This window comes from Helianthus annuus, chromosome 12 (assembly GCF_002127325.2).
Source record: "Helianthus annuus cultivar XRQ/B chromosome 12, HanXRQr2.0-SUNRISE, whole genome shotgun sequence".
Lineage (NCBI taxonomy): Eukaryota > Viridiplantae > Streptophyta > Magnoliopsida > Asterales > Asteraceae > Helianthus > Helianthus annuus.
The window spans coordinates 74,495,122-74,514,944 of NC_035444.2; the positions used below are offsets into that span (position 1 = coordinate 74,495,122).

General features: G+C 38.8%; 1 protein-coding gene across 1 annotated transcript; it reads left to right on the forward strand.

The window, feature by feature from the left end:
* Window positions 1-12,283: 12,283 nt before the first annotated feature.
* Window positions 12,284-12,878, forward strand: LOC110891679. Its single transcript, XM_035980649.1, has 2 exons — window positions 12,284-12,575; window positions 12,685-12,878. The coding sequence occupies exons 1-2, from the start codon at window positions 12,415-12,417 to the stop codon at window positions 12,842-12,844; spliced, it is 321 nt and encodes a 106-aa protein (XP_035836542.1). The 5' UTR covers window positions 12,284-12,414; the 3' UTR covers window positions 12,845-12,878.
* The last annotated feature ends 6,945 nt before the right edge of the window (window positions 12,879-19,823 follow it).

Below are 19,823 nucleotides of genomic sequence, written 5' to 3' on the forward strand. Positions count from 1 at the left end.
CTTTGTCCATAATCACTTTGAAGCAATGTTTTGAGAGATCTGACCATATTTGACCAAGTTTCATTACAGATCTCGCATTACCTATGATTAGGACTGTTTTGACACCTTATTTTCTCAATGTGTTTAGACAAAGTCGATTTGGTCCTTTTGAAGGTACTCAACTTGCCTTTGAGCACATGAGAGATTTTGACCAAAGTTTTATTCCCTCTTTTCCTTTTCAGCAGTATTCTAGTGTTTTAGATGAACACAAGTTTTGCTGAAATGAGGTACATACTTTAGTTGTTTATTAAAAACATCACAAATATCAAAACAACAATTGAAATCAATTTTGAAAGCATCGAACGATCCCATAATTTATCAGATATTTTACAGATCTGAAAACTATGAGTGACATATGCATGAAAACACTTGTTGTGTGAGATTTGTGTGTCATATGACATCTTGGTTGATATACAGAGTTTCTGAATAACCATTTTGATCATGCTTAATTCGTTACTCTGTTTTTCAACTGGATACAACCAACCCTTTAGTATCAATAACTTTTGAGCTGAACTGTTATGTCAAATTGATTGTAAGATCGAATTTGACTGTCCTGGCTCTGATACCAATTGTTAGGATCTGAAGGCTGTCTGTTATTGTGTTTGTTTGCATAAGACGAATAAGTGCAGCGGAAATGAGTAGCAATCTTTGCAAACACAAACAAGAGAAAGTATAGATTGATAAACAATTGCTTTTCATAGAGTCAAAAGATTTACATAAAAGCAAAAGATTACAGTCAAAGCTTACAATCTAAACTCCCCCTCAGCCTCATACACCAGAGTTGGTTGCACAAGATGAAAGGATGAATTGAGGAGAAAAACTCACTCAAAACGATCAAGTGTAACAGTACAGAGTACTGTCATACTTATAGGCAAACCAAACTACTGATATGCTTCAGCTGACGTCACCATGATAGTGACATCTAACGACCTAACAAACTACAAATACTGTTCTATACAAACTACTGTTATGCAACATCTGATAATCACTAAAGTACAAATCATAAGGAAACTACTGCTTCACGTTCCACTGTTGTAGCCTTAGCACAGATGTTGAGTCTTCAGTGCTTTCTTCAAAGGTGATCAGACTTTGAGAGGGCAGTGCTTGAATCTTCAGCAGTACTTAGGAGACGGCAGTAGATAGAGCAACAGAGTTTGTCTTCAGCAGTTGTTAGATAATCATCAGAGTTTGGTTTATCAGTTGTTATATTTGAGCAGTACTTTAAGATTCATCAGTTGTTGGATAACCACTGTCAAGGGGAAAGATTAGAGCAAACTGCTGCTTATTAAGTGTCCACTGATGGGATCCGGTTTTGGCTTTACATTATCTGTTCCTCTGTTAGGGTTCAATCCCAACAGTAGGAAACGGAAAGATATATGTGTAGTAGCGCATGATTCGACCCGGTCTTTTATTACTATCTAAGCAAACATAACCATCTATATACAATACATCGTATCTTTTTTTTCTTTTTCATTGATTTTTCCTTCTTTTTTTTTCTTTTCTTCTTTTTTTGTATGCATAAACATAACATAGCAAACATAATAATACGAAATACTAACACTACTAGACCGGGTAAAAAATGGGTGAATTTTTAGAAAGATAGGCATGGGTTATCAAATGATCGGCTTTAAGCTCAACATTACCTACTAAAAGTCCAAACCCCCGCCACTCTCGCTACCATGCTCATATATATAACTTATGAGGTCCAACCCCCCAAATCCCACACTCGCACACACCTTGACGAAGCTGCCTAAATGCCCTTATCCTTTTCACATTCATGCTAAGCTAAGGCCTCAAACCGCATTTAGTGCACAAGTTCTAATACAAACCCACACATTGCCACTCTCATCAAGGAAATATTTTCTAACAAATCAATCAAGTGGCTCAAACTCTCACCAAGAAAGGGTGTACGGGGTTGCCGGTATGTCGTGCGGTTTTAATACTAAGTGTTCAATTTCAGACAATTTTTTGCTTGATTTTAAAATTTTTCAAAACTTTCAAAAATTTCCCCCCATCCCCACACTTGGGATACATTGTCCCCAATGTATGGCTTTGAAGGGAAAAATCACTTACTAAACACACAAACATCAATTTTCGCTTTTTCACTCAAACCCCAAATTTCTTTTTGTTTTTGTTTTTTTTAAGCAAAAGCAAACAAACTAACTACCAACATTTCACGGCTAAAGAACATGACAAGACTAAGGAAAGGTTACATGGACTTGGTGAAGTTTGACACAACAGATGTTGTAGATGATCCAACTCCCTATCACCACCTTCACACAAATATCCGCACATCTTGCCCACACTTGAGTGTTTCTATGGCCCAGAAACACAAAAAGTTAAAGAAACAGCAAGATCGGTGTAAAACCCGAGTTGCCTCCCGAGCAGCGCTAAGTTTTCGGGTCTTCAGCTAGACCGTGCCACCCTCGTTTATGGTGGCTCAAAGAAATGGTTCTTGCCATCTCCATCACTGCATTGTCCCATTGGGTAAAATGCATCCATCTCATTTCTAGTCTGTGGATAATCAAATACACTCCTACTTGATCCCGTATGCTTTTCTTCACGATCCAGTGGTTGATTTGTTTTCATTCTTTGACACACACTTTTCATATGATCATTAGACACTCTACCCTTCTCCTAAATAGACTCATAACTAATCGCCCTAGTCTGAACATCAAAGGACAACTTATGGTTCTTTTTGATCATAGTAATGATCCCGTCTTTACACGTAAAAGGTCCCCGATTACGGCGCCGAAATTTGACGTGATGTCGTAGTCTCACTCAAATTTAATCCAATTACAACTAATTAGCTAGCGGTAAGTGGGTATCGAACACATGGAGTTTGTGGAAAATGTGTTATCTAAATAGCTTTTCTAAGTGACTAAATTAAACTATGTGCAAAAAGTAAATTTTAGAATTTGGATTGATTGGTTTTAATTATCTAAATTGAACTAAATTAAAATTCAAATCAAAGTTAAGTTTTGTAAACAAATTAAAAGATAGCGACCATCCCAAGTTTCAAGTTTTAAGTGATACTAATGTTCATGCTCAACTAGAAAGAACCACATAGACATGGCTCATGTTTGGTTAAACGTTTGTGATAAAAGGGAACGAAGTACTCGGATTCCTAGAACGCGAGGTTGTTACCCGATGACCAATTAACAAATATCCAACCCTAATCCCTCCCACGATATCTCGATTGCCAACGGCACCAAGAACGTATGGTTTAGAACTATGATCAAACACAGATTAACACTTTACAAACGAATATCCAAACACAATAACAAACTAAACAAACATGCCAAGTTTATTATTCTAGAAATCAAGCATAAACAAAAGTATCTCAAGCAAACCTTACACTTAGGATGACCGCCAATGAAATTAGCCACTCATGGTGTGGTGAATCATCATAATATCCAAAATATTGTTCATAGAAATCAAACACATAAACCAAATGTTTAGAATCTTTGATCACACTCAAGAACAGCCCAAATTCACCTCCAAGCACCTGCAAAATGAAACCAAGGATGGGAATAATGAAAAGGCACCAATTATTGTCCATAAAAGAAGGAGTTACAAAAGTTGTTGGGCTCCACCGTAATTTACGCCAGCCACCATAAATTATAGTGGCCTTAAAATTGCTACGCCTAATGTCTACTGCCTTACGGTGGGAGAAAAGTTCTGGGGTATACCGTAATTTACGCCCTCTACCGTAAGTTACGGTAGGCTTCAGCAAGCAATTTTGTTTTCTTCATAACTTTCTCGTTTCAACTCCCTTTTCGTCCATGTTCTCGTAATTTCGTCGTTTATCATGTTATCTTCTTAATTCTTCAATACCAATAGATTATTTTCTTCTTTTATGCTCCGTATTCCTTCCATTTTGAGCTCCATACCTGAAACACAAACAGCCGTAGTTATCTAATTCTAGACAATTACCCGATTAAATGTAGGATTTTAATATCGTTTATACCACGTAAGGGTTGTCCTTCGGACCACCCGTCAATATGGTCCGCACTTCTATGTTAGATGAGGGTCCACACTTGTTGAAGTTGATATAGGCCGCACTTGTTAAATTGTATGAGGGTTCGCACTTGTTAAAATTTATATGGTCTGTACTTAAATTCATTCTAATGGTTCAAGTATGTTATTAGATATTGGTCAGAACTTGTAAACTTACATCCATGTTCTAGAATAATTAATGTATGATAAACATGATAACCTGATCACATAAGCACTGAGTTGTTTGGACACTTAGGGTATTGCAAAAACTCTACTCGCATACATATTTACAATTAAGCGTACACTAGGTCGCGGGTAACGGACCTAACACTTACTTAACGCATAAAGGCACATTATCATTTACCGAGCAAACTAAGTTGAGTTCACTACTCTTTCATAAGCATGCGTCCCGGGGGGATAAACAAACTAATATTCCTGGGAAGAATACTTTTAAATGCTTCGGTTTAATTTCGATGTTTGTTAATAAACTTAACTCTATCACGAAAGTCACTACTTACATACTGAGCTAGGTGCCTGGGAGGCAACAGGGTATTAGTTGATAGCGCTATTAGGCCTGACAAACCTCACACTATGCTGGGAGTCGGGCGTGAACTAATGACCTAAAACACTTTGATCAATGATGATAGACATTGATGAGGGAACCAAAAACAGAACAATCAATAGGTATTGAGTTTATTATTTGTAACATGTCTTTAAACTAAACACTAACAAGATTTTCGTTTAACAAAACTGTGAACTCGCCAACTTTATACTGACACACTTTTCTACATGCTTGTAGGTCGTTAGATATTTTCATGGATCGAGCTTGCAATCGGAGGAGCTAGGGATGTCATGGGTCGCGTCGTTTATTGAAAGGTTTAATGCTATGATATGCCTTATGAACAATTTGTTTCCGAATTTTTAAATATTTATGATTGCTTCCGCTGAACAAATACTTTGGTGAATCACTTATTTGATGAGTACTTTTCATGTTGAATAAGATTTTGAGATCATTATTTTATTGTTAGTTCAATGTGATTAGTGGCTAGATCCTGGTACGTCACACGCCTCGCGGTGAGATCCGCATATGGTATTTTGGGGGTGTGACAACTGGTGTCAATTTTGATAACACCGATGATATAAACGACGTTGTTCGGTGGGTATCGGCTCGGTTAATTTTGTTATTGGTATTATACTAGAAATCAATAAAGCTTACGACAAAATGACATTATTTTTAAAATAACCCGAACAAAAAAAATTGTAAACACTGGCTTCATTACACAAGTTGTCTCACGTAACTCAAAAAATAAGTCATGTAACCCAGATAATAAATTTGTGTTCTAAATCAATCGAATATCATAAAAATGAATACTGATACCGGAGTAAATATATTAAATGGTTAATGCTTAAATGCTTACATTATATGTAGTGTATGGGGTGAAATGAAATTTGGAAAGAAAATCAATTGGCTAAAAACGTATACTATAGGGTGAAAATCAAAAGAAAAAATACTAGTGAGTTCATTCAATTTGTACAAAAAGACATAGTATTGTAATTTACAACATTAAGGGTTTTTACATTTGTTTATATCTTTCAAATACTTAAATCAGTATTCGCCACGGTGGCAGTTCTTGTGACTATGGTATATTACTATTGGCTAACTTTTTGTCCAATAGCAATGCTGGACTAGTAGTGTATACAAAACCCCACATACCGGCGGCAATTTCAGAATAGAAAAACTTAATCACTGTAAATACAACTGGAAAACATTTAGGGTTTTGAAAGTATTTGATAAAAGAGAATCACTCGCATTGCAGAATTAGGGTTTTTAGTTATTGCCTCCTGGTTTAAGTCTTGGGTTCCTAAGTGAACACACAATGCAACACGTATTAGCGTATTAACCTATTGCAACTTTAACGATAATCACGAGATCAAACCTCAATGTAGTTAGCAAAGTATAACCTTATTCATGCAGCACTTTAACATCTGTTGATTTGTTTTAGATCGATCGGACAGGGTATCGTACCAGTGATCGGGGTTAGCACACTTTCTACGAAGCAGAGTGTCGAGGTTTTAGGGTTTCGGGATTTAAAATGACAGAACGAGATAGCAAGAGAAAGTTATTGAGACTGAGCAGATTGAAACGTACATGAACTGCTCTATTTATAGCCGAAATTTAAGGTCGTCGCGTCACGCGACCATCTTCACCGTCCCGTAGGCTTGCCACGTAGCTGCCACGTGGCAACACGTGTCTTCAAGTGAAAAAGAAGCGTCGAGTCACGCGATGATCCTTTTGGATCTCGTCGCGTCGCGTGACGATGCCCAAAACTAGGTTTTCCTATTTTTCGTCCTGGTTCTTGTTGTATGCGTTCGGGGTTTCGATTATGACTTGTTATGGGGCCTTTTGAAGGTTGTTACATTAGTGTACTTTGCAAGGAAAACTTTGAAGGTTGTTATGGGGCCTTTTGAAGGTTGTTACATTTTTTGGAGAGAGAGTGGTTTGAAGATATGTGTGATTGGTGGGTGGGGTAAAAGGGTGGGGTCCATAGTTCTAGGGTACCTGGCTGTGGAATTGACATGGAAGCGCAGGATTGGACGGGGCTAGGGTAGTACCCTTGGGTGCCCCTAAGACCGAGACTGGTACCGATGTTGTTCGGTCGGAATTGATTCAGTTCGTCACGGTACTGGCACAACACTGACACTTGTATAGCTTACGACACAAACAAATACTCTATTTTGAATACAAATCCATATTCAACCCAAAAAATAAAGTTGGAATTCACATCGATCGATAGATAAAAAGTTATCTGTTGTAATTATATATAAAAGTTATAAAAGAAGAACCAAATCATATCTATATATCTAATAAAGCAAACCATTGGGGGACACATGTCACCCAATGGTTGATGCCAACTAATCAGCCATGTCATCATCCACTTGGCACATCTCATAGTTGAGGATTGGTGAGGCTTCTTATGTAAGTTTCTATTACACCGTAACATTCATTCTAACATTTAACCCTAATTATCATTCTCTCTCTCTCAATCTTCACTAACAATCTAAACCCATACCCTAGATCAAAATTCATCCTCCTCTTTATCTCTCTCAATCGTCTGCGAACAATCTTCAATCTATCTTCAAATCGCAATCCTCACCTGTTTCATGATTCCATCGTAAGTTTTCTTCACCATCGCCATCGTCCTACGTTTTTTTCATTCATAGATGATATAGATCTGAGAGTCGGTTGATTCGCAAAATTAGGTTTTTCGTGTGTTGAATATACGAACTGGTGAAACATTTCAGGTTTAATGATGGTAAGTCATCTGGATTTAAAAAAATGTTGCTTTAAATATTTTTTGTGTGAATAAAAATTGCTCTCATAATATGTTTGTATTTATATTAATAGATATTTTATGGACATGGTTGAACGAATGCTGCAACTTGATGGGAAAATGTGATAAATGTCGTCTATACTGGCAGTGAGTATGTAGAACATGCTGGTGTTGGCGATTATATTTTAAAGGTTTGTGATGTTATGATGAGTTATTCTTTCTGTTTGGGGTTTCAAGGGATTGGATTTTGAAAAAGCTTCTCATATTCATGAAAGACCTGTTGTGAATTGGCTATTGGCTGCTGGTTGTCATCCGTTTAGACCATGTTGTAATGTTTATCGGGTCACTGGACTGTTTCACTAAACTGTTTCTAATGTATATAGGCACTACGGAGGTGACAAGGAGCTTAAATTACTGTCCAAATTGGTCAGCAATGTTTTATATAATCTGCCCTGGTACTTGAAGTATAAATTGGTCCAATTTAGTCAATTAATATGAAATTGTTGTGATTAGTTGTAGATACCTTATAAATGTTGTTGTTTGTAACACCTTTTATGAGTTTATGTTGTCATAAGTTACTACTGAACTTTACTTTGATGTTTATTTTCTGTTTCCATTTGCTAATTTGATTGTGGTATCACCAGATTTGTTTGGAGTCTCGAATGAAGAAAGGTAATTGTATCTCCACACATTACTTTTATAGCACCTATCACTTTCCTGTTGAAATTGGATATTAGACCTAATGTTTTCATTGTTTCAGATGTGCAGGTTTAAAAGATTTAGGGTTTGGTGAGGCATAACCGACGTTAATGGCTCTTCTTAGGAAAAACAACATTTTTGAAGATCGGGTGGCCAAATCAACGCATTTGACTCACATGTTTTCATTTTGAAGTGATGTTTTCAATTATACGCATAGAAGGTCACACTAGAAGATGGAACTCATTCAAATGAATAGACAATCTGAATGGGATTACATCCACCAGGCCTTTCAGCTGCTAATGCATTCGTATCCGAGGTATATTGTAACATTCCCATTTTTGTCATATAAGAATTATAGATTGTTTAAATTTATTAACCACTAGTAACTAGTTTTATTTTTATAATTATTCAACCCAAATAGTTTTAAAAACTATTCTATAGATAGTTGATTGAAATATTATACTAATTAATTGGCCTGTATATGGTTGACCTTTCTAAATAAAATAAAAGTATATAAAAACTTATATTATTAGACGGGTAGATTACGGGTAAGTTGAAAATTAGAAATATGAAGTATTTACACGGACCCATGAACCGTTTAATAATTAATACATTATATTTGAACCTACTTCGTTTTTAATGAAACTTAGTTCAAAATATAGATAAGATTATTCTCGTTCTAAAGACATATTTATTGTATTGTAAAACGTCATACTTTAAAAGTTATACGCGCCAAATAAGTGAAGCAGTTAAATTAATTATAATATGTAAATTAATAAAATAATAATAATAATAATAATAATAATAATAATAACAATAAAAACTTAAAATGATCGTATAGAATAAAATAATAAAATTCTAACATTTCATTTAATATTGAAAATTTCGTATGCATGGATAAAGCAAACCACATCAAAACTAAAATTTAGATTGTAGGTACGTGTCCTCAAGATAGGAATGAATATGATGAGAAGGCTTTATGCCTTTGGTATAAATAGCATAGATGTCTTCCCAATATTTTTGCTAAAAACCTTTTCTTACATCAATCTCTTTCTTCACTTCTGAATATCTTTTATTCTAAATTTTATTTTTAAAAGTATTATACCTATAATACTCCAAAGCCCTGCCCCATTTTTAGTGTTTTAACTCCCGATCACCGCTACCCTTTCCGATTGATCTGGAGCCCCATAACGCATGTCAAGTATAAGGACCTTCAAAAATGTCCCAAATTGATCCGTTTGTAAAAGCCCGGACCCCCAAAACCCAAATCCATATCAAAAATCAAGAAATCAAGATTTGTGGTCTTCAGACTGGCCGCGTAAAAATTCAGCATAATCTTACGCGGGCCGCGTCAATGTAGAGTTGACCGGATAAGCGTCCAGATCCACGTGTCACCCACGTGGCACACCTATTTGTGACCCAGCAAGCCTACATGTAGACTAGACCTCCACGCGGGCCGCGTAAGGATCGGCTTAGGGTTTACGTGGGCCGCGTGAGACCCCTATTTCACCTATAAATAGAAATGGCCATGGGCTGTTCACTGGTGTCGAAACCAAATCACAAAAAAACAAAGTTATACTGCATAAATTCGAAATTTAAGATATCGGGGTTCTGCCACGATACCGGGTATTAACTCGATCGCTGCTACGATTCAATATCCGATCAATTGAAACTATCCGACAGGATATTTAAGTGCTGCCCAACTTCAGGCTATCTTTTGTCATTAGTCGTGAATCCGACAGGATGTTTGAGTGCCACCCGAACTCGGGGTATACTTTGTCATTCGTCGTGAAAACGGTGGATGTTTAAGTATTACACTCTGTCATACTCGATCGCTGCTACGATTCAATATCCGATCAATTGAAACTATCCGACATGATATTTAAGTGCTGCCCAACTTCAGGCTATCTTTTGTCATTAGTCGTGAATCCGACAAGATGTTTGAGTGCCACCCGAACTCGGGGTATACTTTGTCATTCGTCGTGAAAACGGTGGATGTTTAAGTATTGCACTCTGTCATTCGTTGCGAATCAGATAGATGTTTAAGTATTGCACTTTGTCATTCGTCGTGAGGGTTTTAATCTCGTGAGTCTATCGTAAATGTTGTATTAGTTACTAACCTAGTTCGTGTGCATTGTTATTTAAATTAGGTTACAAGGCTAATCAGTAGGCTAAACTCTGCCCGTATAAACTTGCAAAGTGAGTCATTCTCTTTTATCAAAAGTATTTTACAATACTCCAAATTATTTTCAAAGTTATAATTACAGGGATTAAGTCATGGTTATCTTGAATCACTGGCTAGTGGGGTATTGTGCACATTACTAATTTCTCACAATTAGGCTAATCAATCCTAACAGTGATAATCATCACTACTTGGGTGAAAGGACCCAATAATGGTATGACCATCGTCACACGGCTGTGACACGGCGCCAGATAAAAATAAGATAAAGGCCATTGTAATCGCTCTTATGCTGTAATTTGTAACTATAGGTCATTTTGTACAAACTGAGTGAACTCACCAGTATTTCCTGCTGAGAAAACCTTTTTAAAACGCGTTTCAGGTAATTACAGTAGATCGGAATAAGAGTTGGATACGGCACCAAAAAGGCTTATAGAAGTGGCTTAATTTATAAATTAAATTAAATTAAGAAAAGTTGTTTTATGTATTCGGGTTTATCCCCTATTAAAGCTACCTTTCAAAACATGGGTTTATCCCATCTATTTAATAAATAAAATCCGGTGTTTTCTAAACTCTGATATTTTTCCTAACTCACGGTCCTGATGAAATTTCCGCTGCAATGTTTTCAAAAATAACCACTGGTACCACTTGGCTGCTCGCGGCTCCCGATTCCGTCCAGGGTGGGGTCGGGGGTCGTGACATATATTAATGTATTAATTGTGGGTATTTGCTTAGTTTTTTTCAATTCCCTAACCCTAAATTTGTTTTCTTTAGGAAGACTGACGCATTTCGCCACTGTGTCATATCTCGGAATTATCTTGCAGTACACATATCTTAGTATCTGGTGTCTCTTTCACGGTTAGCTTCGCTTCTCAAACTATACAAGCCTAATTCATGCTTATATACTATCCATGTTTTTCTGATGTGTATGACTTATTATGTATCCGAACCAAACTACCGCTATATGCCACAACCATCATAGCTCAAGTTCAAAACACCACAGATCTACGTAAAGATCTCTCTCCCTGTATAGTTTAATTATTCTCCGTATATATGTGCAATTGTAAATAAAAATATTCGATCCTCATTTTGAAACCTTAGTTTATGAAGATCGTGAATCGAGTTTGTTTAATCGAGCTCCATCATCACTATTGTTTAGTCAAAGGTCAATAATTGCACTCGGTACAACTACAATTGCATCCGAATTCTTATTTAGTTGGTTTTCTTATTTGGATAGTAATTTCTTTTGATATTTGTTTTTTTAACACATAGGACATGCACCCATCAAAGGGCATCCTACCCTCATAAAGTACCTAATATATAGAAATAATTGCATATGACACCTGGTTATTCATTTGTTGAGTTTGACGATCACATGCTTGCGCTAGATGCTATTCGGGCCTTGGAGAGTATGTTCATTGTTTATGTAGATGTACCAATGTATGATCACCATGTTGGGTTATATCGTTGGGTTTCTCTTAGAGTTTTATGATGAATTTTTATTGTGATTTTAATTTTCATTTTATTGATTGCGGCTTTGTGTTTTTATATATTTTCATCACTCATGTTTAACAAATAATATCACAAGTGTATTTCAATATATGCAGGGAAAAACATGTGGCGTGTAGATCTCTTTCACAGCTCAAGTGGGCATGGTGGTGATCCGGTGGTCATGGTAGTGGTGATCACCTAAAATGTTATCAGTGTGGTGAGCATGGTCAGTTTGCTCATGAATTCCGCAACCATGGCAGTTCATGTGGTGAGCCTGGTCACTTTCTCAGTCATTAAACTAAATAAAAAAAGTTTGATGGCAATTTTTGAAACAAAAGAAGATGACACTAACTCTTGATAAGAAGTCATTAATGTTGGGTTCTGAGATAGGTAAATTTATATTTAACTGATTATATATCATCTTTTTAATGTTTTTTTTTTGCGATGGAAGTTGTTTTGAAGGTATCTTATTCCTATTTTGTATATTGTGTATTGGCTGTGTTAGATATTTAGATTAGAACACTTTATGTTGTGGTAAATTGGATTAGAGGAGGTAGTTTTTTGTTGTCAATAGTAGAGGCTAGACAATGATTTATATTGTTTTTTTTTATGACAGGCATTCTTATCATTCATTTTGGTCAATGACTTATTATATAATGTCTTATGGTGGATTAAATGTATTATGTTCGCATGAAAACCAATGTATATGTACAGTATGGGAGGGGGATGGTTGCACACAGGTTAGCTATTCTACCTTACTCATTGACTTATTCAGAATCTGCGATAATTGGTTGTGCAGTTTTACCGCTTATGGTGCCATGGCCCATGCAGCCCAGGTTCGTCCTAGCGATGTTATTGTAATGCTCAGTCCGAAAATGCAATTGCAAAGATCAAAGTACATATAGCCATTTCTTATTTTACTTTATTTTTTGTTATGTCATTTAGGTTTTTGAACTATAAAAAAAGATTTGCGTTACGCCACCGAACAACAGAATTGATGTCTTTAACACCAAACCCATCTAAAAAAGGTGGTATCCATGTTATCTTCGACATTCTATTTGCACCACTAAGCCTTTTTGTGGGATGTGAACTGGACCAAGATTAACAAGCCCAACCCATGAACATGCCCATTTGTAAGATTAGGTGATACTTTCTTCCATCTAGAAATTTTAAACTGTAAACCAATTAACTGCAATAATTATGGCTTTTGATTTTAGGTTGGGGGATGACAAGTGGACCTGGATAGCGGATTCCAGCCAGTTTTCGGTGATAAGAGGTCCGCTCACCGCCTTCGTCATTTCATCTTGTCACTCTTCACGCTTCAGGTAATTCGTCTTTCAATTGTTGGTGGTTTGATTATGTTACGATCAAGTGAACTTGTAGTATATTCATTCTGAAACTGAAATCAGTTATTTTTTAATAATTTTTTGTGGTTCAATCATTTTCTTGATAAGATTTGTTGGATAATCAGAGTAGGATAATTGGACTTATTTATATAAAGTGAAAGTAGCAAAGCGAAAAAAAAAAACAAAAAAATAAGATAATCAAATTCGTTGCAGGTTTCAGGACTCAAAATCGAAATACTCTTGATCGAATTCTTGCCTTGAGAGCAAGAACGTTTCCCTCCTTCAACATGTTCTTGAAGATTGTCATCTTGTCAGGAAAATTGTTAATGCTGAGAAGAATTGTACGCTAGATCCTGATCCAAAGAATGTAATATGCATATTTCTAAAATTATCATCTTTTTTTTTTGTTTTTATAAATGTTCATGATGCTTGAAGGAAATAATATTTGTGAGAACTCGTATTTCAGAACCTCTCTTTGTATTTAGTGTAACGTGTTTGAACATTATGTGATATGTGAACTTAGTTGTATAATTGAATGTTATGTTTGACATTGTATTATGTGAATGTATGTAACCCATATTGCACAACAATAACCCAATCGTACAAGCCCATTTGGGCCGTATTTCTTGTGTTCGAACCAAGGGCAGCCCAAAGCTGGGTTCGACCCACTCCTTGACACACATACCCCTTAGGGAGTTTTATTTCTCATTAGTTACAAAACAAGAACACACACAAAACCCTACTCTCTTGCCTCTCCTCTTGAAGCCGACGGCAAGCATTCCCCCCCCCCCTTCCGATCGAAGATTCTTATTGTTCGGATCATTCTCATTACGTTTTCTTAACCGGTTAGTGTTGCACTGTTATTGTTTTGATAAGATGATATTATGGGTGTCATGATTTTATGTGATAACTAGAATAGTTTGTGTGAAGGGTGATGTTCTTGTGAATCGGATTTGTATGATGATGTTAATTGGCTATCATGTCTTGTTTTCGGATTTGTTTGCAAGATGATTTAGTATTGAATGCTTGTTAATCGGCTGCATGTATGTGAAATCGGATTAGTTGTATGGTCGTTTATGAAGTGTTATATGATGATTAAAACCTCTAGATGGATATGTTTAAGTGTTTTAATTATTGTTCATGTTATGATCATATTAGGGTTCATGAGAATGGATGTTAAAACTCTAGTTTGATCGAATATGTTGTGGTTGGTAACTGTTAGAATTAATCTTGCATGATAAAAGGAAACAAATTAATTGATTTCACAAATCAAGGGAATTAGTTAACCGGTCGCACAAGAGTTGTGGATCGCACAAGATAGTGTCGATCGCACAAGTCTTGGGCTTTACACGGTGATTGGGCTTAACATGTTATTGGACCGAATGGCCCAACTCCGATCGCACAAGATACCCTTAGTCGCACAAGACTTAGTTGGATCACACAAGGACTGGTCGCACAAGGCAGTCGCACAAGCTTGGTGCAACTGCTTAAAGCTCACAGTACAATTTGAAACAGCTTGATCGCACAAGACCTTGGGGATCGCACAAGGTAGTGCCGATCGCACAAGGCTTGGGCCACACACGAGCACTTGGGCTGTTGGGCCTCGAAGCCCAGAAACCCAATCGCACAACCCAACTGGATCGCACAAGTCGACCGGATCGCATAAGATCACTATTTGGGCCGAGCATACTGTTAGACTTCTTTATTGTTGGGCCGGATATTATTGGACTTCCATTTGAATCGCACAAGTATGAATATGTTATGTACGTGACTGTTAATGTGTTGCCATGATCAATTCGTGTTCAGCTTATGTGTAAACATACATGCATTACTTGAACCTAGACCTGACTTGTATGGTAACCATGTTAGGACGTGGTTGACCACATATAGCTCAAGTGACCTTTTGTTTATCTGCCGAGAAAACCAAGGTGAGTTCACACCCTTACCAAGGCATGGGATTCCCGGGGTTGGGAATGGGATTGAATGATTTCTTGTACTTGCATCATTACTGGAATATGTACCACTGACCTCGTTAGAGGAAGGTCACTTATAGATACAGCTAGACTAGTAACATGGGAAGCCCCCACTAATCTTCGCACACATGCCTAGAATGGCCGCGATACGAATACTAATCTTCGCAAACATGCCTGGAAGGGCCGCGATATGAATACAACTAGTCTAGAATACCTGGGAAACCCCCACTAATCTTCGCAAACATGCCTGGAGGGCCGCGATACAAATAAATACGATACATGTACAAAGCGAACATATTCTTTAAGAAACAAATACTATAACCAAATAACCAACTGTGAACTCGCTCAACTTTGTTGTTGACTCGTTGTTACATGCCTTGCAGGTCAATAGGTACTCAGGGAGCTTGCACAGGGAGGCGCAGTCGTTGTGGGACATGGATCGTGGATGCCATGTTAAACATTTATGACATTTCAAACTTATTACTTATTTTGGGTTTTACATTTATGCTTCCGCTAAACATTGAAACTATACTTTTGTTTTAGAACACCTTTCATATTGTTTGGTTGAATTACATTTACTATTGTTCAATATGATTGGTGGCTTGATCTTGGTCATGTCACGCCTCCAGGCGGTGATACTCCGCGTGTGAATTTTGGGGGTGTGACAGATTTGTATCAGAGCCATTGGTTATAGTGAACTTGGTTTTAATAAGAGAAAAATGTTTTTATTGAAACTAGACTATAACCTGTACAGTGCTCAACAATCCACAACGACGCTTCGCTCCACGTGCAAGACTCAACATTCTAGGTGATATGGTTTATGTTTTATTGCCTACTTGCTAGATTACATAGAACTTGCTCATGGTATGCTTAGATAAACGTAGCGACTATTGTTTGAAATGCATGCGTGTTTACTCTCTTCTGTCATCGCACTTTCGCGAACCTCTCTCACTCATGTTTCCCTGTTGTTATCAAGATCATGAGTGGACGCGTTAACATGACTCAAGCCCAGTTGACGGCTCTAATTAACGAACAAGTTGCTGCGGCACTTGCAGCCGCACAAGCAGGAGGTATACCCTGCAGTCGCAAACTCACTCTAGGATCTTTAGATCCTACACTCCTAAACCAATTCTTGTGTTAAACCTTGTCCTGTTCTTATACACAACAGGTCAACACGCTCAGATACCTGTATGCACCTTCAAGACTTTCATGGACTGTCGTCCTAGCACTTTCAGCGGCACTGAAGGAGCAGTTGGACTCCTCCATTGGTTTGAAAAGCTCGAGTCCGTATTTGAGATGTGTGAATGCCCTGAGGCTCGTAGGGTGAAGTATGCCACTGGTACTCTCGAAGGCATTGCGCTGACCTGGTGGAATGCGCAAGTTAAGATTTTAGGGTTGGCAGCTGCTAACGCCACCCTTTGGAACGATTTAAGGAACTGATCAAGCGGGAATACTACACTCGGGATGACATCCACAAGTTAGAAGTGGAGTTCTTTAATCTGAAAATGACGGGGTCAGAGATTGAGGTATATACGAAAAGGTCAAACGAGTTGGCCATCTTGTGTCCAACTATGGTGGACCCTCCTATCAAGCGTATTGAGTTGTATCTCAAAGGACTAGTACCAGAAATCCAAAGTAATATGACATCGGCCAACCTTGCTAATATCCAGGATATTACCCGCCTTGCTCATCGCCTCACAGATCAGGCAGTGGAACAGAACAAGCTGCCCAAACGTATCGGTGCTACAAATGCTACTACTTCCGCTACTCCAAGTGACAACAAGCGGAAATGGGATGGGGATTCCAGCAAGGGTTCAGCTACAACTCAGTCCCAGGCACAACAGCGAAAGACTGATAACTACCAGAGCCCTGGTCAGCAACTTTCTGGTAGTCAAAGACAGGGTGGATATCGAGGAAACCTCCCAAGGTGCAACATATGCAACAGGCACCACAATGGCCAGTGTAACAAGGGTAGTTGTCAGAGGTGTCTCAAGATGGGTAATGAAGCCAAAGATTGCAGGAGCTCTCGACCTGCGAATCAGAACCAGCAACAACAACCACTAGCCCCACGAAACCAGCAGCAACAACAGCAGCGAGGCAACAGGGGATGCTATCAGTGTGGTGCTGAAGGCCACTTCAAGCGAGACTGCCCCCAGTTAAACCAGAACTAGAACAACAACAACAATAATCAGGGCAATGGGAACAACAACGGGGGAAACAATGATGGAAACAACGACGCTAGGGGTCGAGCATTTGTGCTGGGTCAGGGTGATGCAAGGAATGATCCTAACGTGGTGATGGGTAAGTTCCTTCTCGACGACTTTTATGTTACTGTATTATTTGATTCGGGTGCGGATACCAGTTATATGTCTCTGAAAGTTAGTCAAATGCTCAAGCGCACACCAACACTTTTGAACACCAAACATGTCGTAGAGTTAGCTAACGGTAAGAGTCTAGAGGCCACACACATAGTTCAGGGTTGTAATCTTATCCTCGCTGGTCAGACTTTCTCTATCGATCTCATTCCCATAGTTCTGGGTAGTTTCGACATCGTCATTGGTATGGATTGGTTATCTCAACAACAAGCAGAGATCCTATGCAAGGAGGAGATTGTTCGTATTCCCCGTTCTGGTAAAGAACCTCTCGAAGTCCAAGGCGACAGGAGTGATGCCGTGGTTGGCATCATCTCCTTCCTGAAGGCCCAGAAGTGTTTACGAAAGGGCCACACTGCCATTTTGGCACTTGTTACTGACGCATCAACGAAAGAGAAGAGATTAGAGGATATCCCAGTTGTACGCAATTTTCCTCAAGTGTTTCCTGAAGATTTACCTGGGCTACTGCCTCATCGCCAGGTCGAATTCCAAATCGAGCTAGTTTCTGGAGCAGCACCCATAGCTCGAGCACCATATCGTTTAGCTCCATCAGAACTGGAAGAACTGTCCAAGCAACTACACGAACTCTTGGAAAAGGGTTTCATTCGTCCTAGCTCTTCGCCTTGGGGAGCTCCAGTGCTATTTGTGAAAAAGAAAGACGGTACCTTCAGGATGTGCATCGACTACCGGGAGCTCAACAAGGTGACTGTGAAGAATCGCTATCCTCTTCCACGCATCGACGACCTGTTCGACCAATTGCAAGGGTCGAGCTATTATTCGAAGATAGATCTGAGGTCAGGCTACCATCAACTGAGAGTCCGGGATGAGGACGTCTCCAAAACAACATTCAGAACTCGCTACGGCCACTACGAGTTTCTAGTTATGCCATTCGGGCTGACAAACGTGCATGCGGTCTTCATGGATCTTATGAACAGAGTGTGCAAACCTTACTTGGACAAGTTTGTGATTGTCTTCATCGACGCATCCTGATCTACTCTAAGAGTCAGGAGGAACACGAGCAACATTTACGACTCATATTGAAACTCCTTCGAACAGAACAGTTACACGCCAAGTTTTCGAAATGCGACTTCTGGCTTCGTGAAGTCCACTTTCTAGGCCACGTGGTAAATAAGGATGGGATTCATGTTGATCCATCCAAGGTAGACTCGATTAAGAACTGGCCTGCACCTCGCACACCAACGGAAATTCGCCAATTCTTGGGTTTGGCCGGTTACTACAGGAGGTTTATCAAGGATTTCTCCAAGATTGCGCAACCTCTAAACCTACTGACACTGAAGGGTGTAACCTATCACTGGGGTAATACACAGGAACCAGCTTTTCAGTACTTAAAAGATAGGCTCTGCAGCGCACCTATCCTTTCATTGCCAGAGGGCACGGACGATTTTGTGGTCTATTGCGACGCATCCATTCAAGGTCTTGGATGTGTGTTAATGCAACGTGACTAGGTCATTGTTTATGCGTCACGTCAACTTAAGGTTCATGAACGAAACTATACTACGCACGATTTAGAGCTGGGAGCTGTTGTTTTTGCGCTTAAGATATGGAGACACTACCTGTACGGTACCAAGTGCACCATCTACACCGATCACAGGAGTCTCGAGCATATCTTCAAGCAGAAGGAATTGAACATGCGTCAACGACGATGGGTCAAACTTTTGAACGATTACGAATGTGCCATCAAGTACCATCCAGGCAAAGCCAATGTTGTGGCTGACGCCCTAAGTCGAAAAGACACTACGCCTAGACGCGTACGAGCATTACAAATTACCATCCAGTCTAGTCTTCCGGCACAGATACGAGATGCTCAGGTGAAAGCATTGAAACCAGAAAACGTCAGGGCTGAAGCCTTACGCGGCTCAAGGCAACGGTTAGAGCAAAAGGAAGACGGCGCCTATTACGTAACAGGACGCATTTGGGTCCCACTTTATGGCAACTTACGCGAACTTGTACTGGACGAAGCCCATAAGTCTCGTTACTCGGTACATCCAGGTTCGGATAAAATGTACCACGATCTCAGAACTACATATTGGTGGCCTAGCATGAAAGCCCACATAGCAACTTACGTTAGCAAGTGTTTGACTTGTGCGAGAGTCAAGACGGAATACCAGAAACCATCAGACCTACTTCAGCAACCAAAGATACCACAATGGAAATGGGAGGAAATTTCCATGGATTTTGTTACTGTCCTGCCTAGATCCCAACGTGGGAATGATACCATTTGGGTGATCGTGGATCGACTCACTAAGTCTGCACACTTCTTAGCTATCAAGGAAACAGACAAGTTCTTTACACTAGCATACATCTACGTAAAAGAAGTGGTTTCAAGGCACTGGGTGCCAACCTCTATTATTTCCGATCGTGATGCACGATTT